The 7,378-nt window shown below is 56.5% G+C and overlaps 1 protein-coding gene across 1 annotated transcript in view; it reads left to right on the top strand.

Moving 5' to 3' along the window:
• Positions 1-402: 402 nt before the first annotated feature.
• CARMIL2 (capping protein regulator and myosin 1 linker 2) overlaps positions 403-7,378 on the top strand; it is a 16,697-nt gene continuing 9,721 nt past the window's right edge. Inside the window, exons 1-23 of the mRNA XM_012811115.2 lie at positions 403-633; positions 886-977; positions 1,073-1,123; positions 1,362-1,424; positions 1,527-1,651; positions 1,785-1,876; positions 2,034-2,104; positions 2,221-2,294; positions 2,400-2,475; positions 2,556-2,644; positions 2,743-2,837; positions 2,920-3,006; positions 3,079-3,191; positions 3,301-3,378; positions 3,516-3,592; positions 3,676-3,780; positions 3,970-4,039; positions 4,178-4,259; positions 4,362-4,458; positions 4,564-4,621; positions 4,745-4,917; positions 5,079-5,241; positions 5,323-5,424. Coding sequence (XP_012666569.1) covers positions 594-633; positions 886-977; positions 1,073-1,123; positions 1,362-1,424; positions 1,527-1,651; positions 1,785-1,876; positions 2,034-2,104; positions 2,221-2,294; positions 2,400-2,475; positions 2,556-2,644; positions 2,743-2,837; positions 2,920-3,006; positions 3,079-3,191; positions 3,301-3,378; positions 3,516-3,592; positions 3,676-3,780; positions 3,970-4,039; positions 4,178-4,259; positions 4,362-4,458; positions 4,564-4,621; positions 4,745-4,917; positions 5,079-5,241; positions 5,323-5,424 — 2,073 coding nt within the window. The 5' untranslated portion in view covers positions 403-593. The remainder of the gene's footprint in view (positions 634-885; positions 978-1,072; positions 1,124-1,361; positions 1,425-1,526; positions 1,652-1,784; positions 1,877-2,033; positions 2,105-2,220; positions 2,295-2,399; positions 2,476-2,555; positions 2,645-2,742; positions 2,838-2,919; positions 3,007-3,078; positions 3,192-3,300; positions 3,379-3,515; positions 3,593-3,675; positions 3,781-3,969; positions 4,040-4,177; positions 4,260-4,361; positions 4,459-4,563; positions 4,622-4,744; positions 4,918-5,078; positions 5,242-5,322; positions 5,425-7,378) is intronic.

Below are 7,378 nucleotides of genomic sequence, written 5' to 3'. Positions count from 1 at the left end.
AGCATTTTTTCTGTCCTTCCAAAAGTTCATGGATCCCTCAAAAGGATCGCAGGCCCTGGGTTCAGAGCAACAGGGCAGGAATCTTGGTGTTGGGAGACATCAGGCACGCCTTGCTGCAGACTCTTTTGCAGGCACCTGGTCCACCTCCCCAGCCTGGGCTTTGTGGGGACGGGCCAGGGTGGGCTGCGGGGATCCCCGGGCGGGCAGCGCCGCCTGGTGTTCGCGGCAGGGACTGCGGGGCGGGGTGGAAGTCGAGGGCGAGGACCGCTAGAAGCGCGGGACCCGCGCGATCCTCGCGGCCACACTACTCCTCAGCCTCGTGACTACCCTGGCAGAGAAGCTCCTGCTCGACGGGGAGGGAGGGAAGCTGGGACACGCCCCCCCAACCCACAACCCCAAACCCGGGCGACCTCTGCAAGAGGCAAACCGGGGAGGGGCCGGGCCGGGGGCGGCTGGGCAGGAAGCGGCGCGTACCTTCCGCCGCCGGAGGAGCAGGTGGCTGCAGTGCGGCCCGGGGCCCAGGCTTCCTGTGTGCGCGCCGGTGCCTGCTATTTCCCGCCCCGGAGCGAGTTGGGCCGCCCCGGCCCAGCCCCATGGCTCAGACCCCCGACGGAATATCCTGTGAGCTGCGAGGTAAGCTCTGGCTATTCCTGCCTACTTGGCTGGGAGGGATCCTCGCGGCCCCCAAACCAGAGGCTCCCCGAGCGCCCCGCGGGGCTCGGCCAGAGGGTCTCTCCGTTCCTCCAGAGGGCCAGCGCCCCCAGATCCACTCCACTCCTAACTTGCTGCCGTGAATAGCCCCCAGGCCTCAGCCTGGCACAGACTGTAGGCACAAGTTGCCTCCGTGGGAAGACTAAAGTCACCCAGAAGGCTGTCCTTCCACAGGCGAGATCACCAAGTTCCTGTGGCCAAAGGAGGTGGAACTGCTGCTGAAAACCTGGCTACCCTATGAGGGTGCTGAGCGGAGTTATGTCCTGGTATGGTGGGCAGAGGCCAGAGCCTGGGAGGCAGCTGGGCCCAGCAGAAAGAGCCTCCCACCCTGCCTGAAGTATCAGACTCTGCCTCCCCTCAGGTGCTGCTACGATGGAGAGCCTATCTGCTCCACACCTGCCTCCCCCTGAGGGTGAGTCCCAGGGTCTGGCCACTACCTGGCTTGCCCTCCAGCAGCTACCTTGGTGAGAGGCTACATCTGCAGTGCCTTGTCCTTGCCAGTATGGGCTCTGCCTTTCCACCAGCCCTAGGCTCCCAGCAGCGGACAGGAGTGGTGTCTAGACAGGTCCTGCTCCAGGGTACACAAAGGCCTGGGCTCCTGTGAGGGTGCAGCTCACGGCTTGGTTCCAGCTGATCTAAATGCTCCCTAGGTGGACTGCACATTCAGCTACCTGGAGGTCCGGGCCATGGCGCTACGGGAGACACCCCCTCAGGTAAGACATCTAGTAGCCCACATGGGCGTGCAGCCAGGTCTTCTTTCTGTCATCACCTACTCCTACATGTGGAGCCAAGGCCCAGCCGCTCTCCATCCCCAGGTCACTTTTGAGCTGGAGTCTCTTCCTGAACTGGTCCTGGAGTTTCCTGATGTGGCTGCCCTGGAACAGCTGGCCCAGCATGTGGCTGTGGCCATCAAGAAGGTCTTCCCTCACTCAACTTTTAGGTGAGGCCTGATAACTTCAAGGAGCTGGCAAGGGAGGAAGGCAGCGGGCAGATGCTCCCAATGGGCACAAATGGGGCACTTCTCATCCCAGGGTGAGAAGTCTCTTGCCCCTTCTCCTTTGCCCCCTCCACAGGGAGCTATTCCGGATGCCCACACCCTCCTCGATACTGGCTCGGCTGGAAAGCAGCAGCCCCTCAGAGTCCAGCACCCCCTGTAGCCCCTGTGGTAAGGGCCAAGGCAGGGCCCACAGCCCTTCCATGGAGTTGGGGGGCTCTCACACTGAAAAGAGTCATAGCCACCACCCAGCCTGGATCTGTTCTTCCTCCATCTCTGACCTTTTGTCTCTCTCCTTCCCTCTGTCACACCCCTGTCACCTCCCTAGGTGGCTTCTTGGAGACTTACGAGGCTCTGTGTGACTACAATGGCTTCCCTTTCCGAGAAGAGATTCAGTGGGTGAGGGTGGGGCCCTCTCTGGGGGGCTCTGGAGACATCTGATCCCCTATATGTGCTGAGCCCTTTCCTACCCCTTGTGGCCCTAAGCAAATTGCAGACACTTTCTTCTCATCTAGGATGTGGACACCATCTACCATCGTCAGGGCTGCCGCCATTTCAGCCTAGGAGACTTCAGCCACCTTGGCAGTCGGTACATGGCCTGCCTAGAATGGGAGAGGAGGAATATTCCAGGACCCTCTCCATAGAGGGTATGCTGGACGGCCCTGAGCTCTGTCCTGCCCGTTCCCCCACCCAGGGACCAGGCCTTAAGTGTAGCTGCCCTATCCTACAACCTGTGGTTCCGATGTCTCTCCTGTGTGGACATGAAGCTGGTGAGGAGTAGGGGCAGGGAAGGGCCTGGGGCACAAGGGCCAACGTGCAGCCCACTAAGCCACCATCTTCTGGTTCTCAGAGTCTCGAGGTCTCAGAACAGATTCTGCACATGATGAATCGGTCTTCCCACCTGGAGGAGCTGGTGCTGGAGACTTGTGGCCTGAGGGGGTAAGGGGGGAGTCTGAGGGCTTGGGACTGGAGGCTGGTAGCCCAGAAAGGGTCAGGAATCCAAGGTCAGAGTCTTACTCCTGGGGTCTGGTCCCTAGAGACTTTGTCCGGAGACTAGCCCAAAAACTGTCAGGACACTCAAGCTCTGGGTTGCGGGAGCTCAGCCTGGCAGGGAATGTGCTGGATGACAGAGGTATGGCTAAGCCTGGGGAAGGGAACCTCAGGGGCTGGTGGCTGGAGAAGGTGAGACTCACATGGCTGCTGCCATCCCCCAGGCATCATGGCACTCAGCAGATACCTAGAGGATCGTCCAGGAGCCCTGAGGAGACTCAGCCTAGCACAGACAGGGTTGACACCTCGAGGTAAGTGGGATGAGGGAGTTGGAGGGAGAGGTGGGTCTGACTAACTGCTGAGCTGCTCCCATCCTCCACCAGGAATGAGGGCTCTGGGCCGGGCACTGGCCAGCAATGCTGCCTTTGACTCTGCCCTGACCCACCTAGACCTTTCTGGGAACCCTGGGGCCCTGGGGGCCTCCGAGGACAGTGGGGTGAGTGACTTTCTTCAGGGTTTAGCTTGGGCTGGCCGCAGGCAGTGTGATATTAGGAAGCCCATGTAGGTGAGCCCTGACTCCCTTTCCACTCCTGTCCTCCCTCCAGGGCCTCTATAGTTTCCTGAGCCGTCCTAATGTTCTGACCTTCCTGAATCTGGCAGGCACCGATGTGGCCCTGGACACTGTGAGGGGGTGGTCAGTGGGGGGATGTTGGGCAGGGTGCAGCGGCTGAGTAGGGATGACTGGACGGCAGGGCATGGTGAGACGAATGTAGTCCTGCAGGCTCCCCCTGCAGGTATAGCCAATACCCTCTTTCCTCAGCTCTTCGGGGCGCTGTCCCGGGGCTGCTGTTCCAGCCTCACCCACCTGGATGCTTCGAGGAATGTCTTCTCTCGCACGTAAGGGGGACCTCTCAGGGCGGGGTTGGATGCTGGGAGCCACTTCCTTGTGCCTGCAAGCCTACTTCCCCACGCCCCACCAGGAAGTCCCGGGCCGCGCCAGCCTCCCTGCAGCTCTTCCTTAGCCACTCGGGGACCATGAGGCATCTGAGCCTGGCGGGCTGCAAGCTGCCACCAGACGCGCTCAGGTCAGTGTCTCTACACATGGTCACTCCCCTGCGTGGGGGGTCACCGCCCAGGCCAGACTTCCTGCGTCTTCCGGATCCTGTCACACCCACAGCCTTTCCTGCAGTCGGGGCCCTGTCTTTCTGGGTTTTGTTCATACCCTAGTGCCCCCTTTCCCAGCTCCCGCCACCCCCTGTGACATCCCTCCTTAGGGCCCTTTTGGATGGCCTGGCTCTCAACACGCACCTCCGCGACCTGCACTTGGACCTCAGTGCTTGTGAGGTGAGCGCCCAGCCTGGGATGTGCACAGCGCAGTGGGCCCACACCTTGGAAGGTGGGCTGGGAGGCGGGAGAGCCTGGCGGTTGGCCGCCTGCCCCTGCCCACCTGTGTTCTGAGTGGGCCCCACCTTCCACCTCCAGCTGCGCTCCGCTGGCGCCCAGGTGATACAAGACTTAGTGTGTGACGCAGGCTCCATCAGCTCCCTGGATCTGGCTGATAATGGTCAGGCTGCCTGGGATCTCACCCTCCCATTATCTGCCCAATTCCCAGCCCACCCCCCGACCCCCGCAACCTCATCTTGTGTGTGACCCGAGTCACCCCCAGGCTTTGGCTCGGATATGGTGACTCTGGTGTTGGCCATTGGAAGGAGCCGGTCCCTGAGACATGTAGCGCTTGGAAGGAACTTCAACGTCCGGTGCAAGTGAGCCTCCACCCTACTCTTGGGCCTCCCAGACAACACCCCACGACCCCAGTCCCCACCCCAAGACCCCGGTTCCCACCCCACAACAGCAGCCCCTGCCCACAGGGAGACCCTGGATGATGTCCTGCACCGGATTGTCCAGCTTATGCAGGATGACGACTGTGTGAGTTCACCTTGTGATACAAAGGCAACAGACCCTTCTGATTTTTGCTCCCTCAAACCCTGTGACCTGTCCTTTTTGCTGACCTTTGACTCCAACCATCAAAGACTTTCTTTTAACTACCAGCCTCTGCAGTCTCTGTCCGTGTCTGAGTCTCGGCTGAAGCTGGGCGCCAGCGTCCTACTCCGGGCCCTGGGCGCCAATCCTAACCTTACAGCGCTGGATATCAGCGGCAACGGCATGGGGGATGTAGGCGCCAAAATGCTGGCCAAGGCGCTGCGGGTCAACACGAGGCTCCGGTGGGCGTGGTCAGAGGGGGTGGGACGAAGGGGGAGAGGCGTGCTGGGCTAAAGGGCGGGGCTAATGGAACCGGCCGGCGGGCGAGGCGAATGGACCACGCCAGTGGGTGGGATGTGGCCTTTTGGAGCTCCATCCCCGACTGAAGCTCGCTCTGGCCCAGGTCTGTGGTCTGGGACCGGAACCACACTTCTGCTCTGGGCCTGCTAGACGTGGCGCAGGCAATGGAGCAGAACCACAGCCTGAAGGCCATGCCTTTGCCACTGAACGACGTGGCCCAAGCACATCGCAGCCACCCGGAACTGACAACACGTGCAGTCCATCAGGTGGGCGTCCTCTCGTCTCCCCGGCTCTTCTCTGCACTGTGGTTCCACTCTCTGCCGTTTCTCAATATACCTTGTCCCCAGATCCAAGCTTATCTCCTGAGGAACAACCGCGCAGACCCTGCCTCTTCGGACCACGTGTCGCACCTTCAGCCAAGGAGTCTGATTTCAGACCCCTCAGAGCAGGTCAGTGACCCCTCCCCCTACCTTGATTACTCACTGGAAGCAGGGCATGGGAAAAGCTATGGCACCTGGTTGCCTCCCAGAGTCTGAGGGTCTGACTTTCCTGGGACCAGGCTGCCTGAGTCCTGTTGTGCCAAAGTTCCTGTCCTTAGTCTGGAGACAACCAACCACTCCTGAAATAGCTCCCCAGATGACACCCATGTCCACCTCACTTTTTTTTCTCTGGTGATTATTAGGGAGGATGAGCATTTTTTCATGCCTTTTTTTTTTTTTCACTTTAAGCATGTAAACAGGCTCTCTTATTTAAGACCAGAGATATTTAAAACTCCTCCCACAATTTTCCTGATTGTAGCCTCATCTCTGACTTTACATTAATACGGCTCCCTTACCCCCTTCACTGATCTCTGTGTAACCAAACTCAGCAACCTGTTATCTGGCTCCATCTCCCTCCACTCCCTTATCTGTTGGAGATGTTCCTATTTCTCCATTCCCAGGTTCTCCTAAGCTCCAGAACCCAGACATCTTTTTAAAAAATATAATTTCAGATTAATATGAGGGTACAAACCATTAGGTTATATAATTTACACGTGAAAGGTTGGAGTTGTAGCTGTGTCCTACACCCAGAGAGTGTGCCTTATTTCCATGCATGGTACCCATTGGGTGGGAAGTTACTGAGCCCCCTCCTACTCTTCTCTCTTCTTGACTTTATTTTTTAATTTTTTAAAATAATATTCTTTTTCTTTTTTTTTTCCCCAGTTTTGGCTGGGGCTGGGTTTGAACCCGCCACCTCCAGTATATGGGGCCAGCACCCTACTCTCTGAGCCACAGGCTCTTCTTGACTTTGAGATTTTCTCTTATGTGGGTTATTGTTAATCTCCTAATTTCAAATTGATATTGAGTACATGAGATGCTTGTTTTTTCAATCTTGTGATATTTTACTTAGGAGAATATTCTCCAAATCCATCCAGGTTTTACAAAGGATGCAAAATCTCCATCTTTTTATGGCTGAATACTACTCCCTGATATACATATACCACAGTTTATTAATCCATTCATGTGTTGATGGGCACTAGGGTTGTTTTCCCAACTTTGTGAACTGAGATGTTTGGGAAATTTGAGTGCAAATGTCCCTGTGGTAAAATGTCTTTTTTTTTTTTGAAACAGAGTCTCACTTTCTTGCCCCTAGTAGAGTGTCGTGGCGTCACAGCTCACAGCAACCTCAAACTTTTGGGCTTAAGCGATTCTCTTACCTCGGCCTTCCAAGTAGCTGGGACTACAGGCACCTGCCACAATGCCCAGCTGTTTTTCTTTTTTGTCATTATTGTTTAGCAGGCCCTGGTTGGGTTTGAACCCACCAACCCTGGTGCATGTGGCTGGTGCCCTAACCACTGAGCTACACATGCCAAGTCAAAATGTCTTTTTTTCATTAGAGTAAATGCTTATAGTGGGATTGCAGGGTCAAATGGAAGGTCTACTTTTAGTTCTTTGAGGAATCTCCATCCATACTTCTTTCTTTTTTTTTTTTTTTCTGGACAGAGTCTCATTCTGTCACCCTGGGTAGAGTGCTGTGATATCATCATAGCTCACAGCAACCTCAAACTCTTAGGCTCAAGCCAGCCTCTTGCCCCAGCCTCTTGCCTCAGCCTCCCAAGTAGCTGGGACTACAGGTGCCCACCACAATGCCCAGCTAGTTTTTTTCTAATTTTTTTTTTAGTAGAGACACAGTCTTGCTCTTGCTCAGGCTGGTCTTGCACTCCCGAGCTTGAGCAACCCACCCACCTCAGCTTTCCAAAGTGCTAGGATTACAGGCTTGAACCACCACGCTTGGCTTTCTTTCTTTCTTTTTCTTTTTTTTTTTTTTTTTTGAGAGAGCGTTGCACTTATTAACCCTCGGTAGCGTGCTGCGAAGTCACAGCTCACAGCAACCTCCAACTCCTTGGGCCTAGGCGATTCTCTT

This window comes from Otolemur garnettii, unplaced genomic scaffold (genome assembly GCF_000181295.1).
Source record: "Otolemur garnettii isolate 467f Iridium unplaced genomic scaffold, OtoGar3 scaffold00151, whole genome shotgun sequence".
Lineage (NCBI taxonomy): Eukaryota > Metazoa > Chordata > Mammalia > Primates > Galagidae > Otolemur > Otolemur garnettii.
Note: the sequence above shows the minus strand (reverse complement) of the source record. Positions and strands in the feature narration are given on the sequence as shown.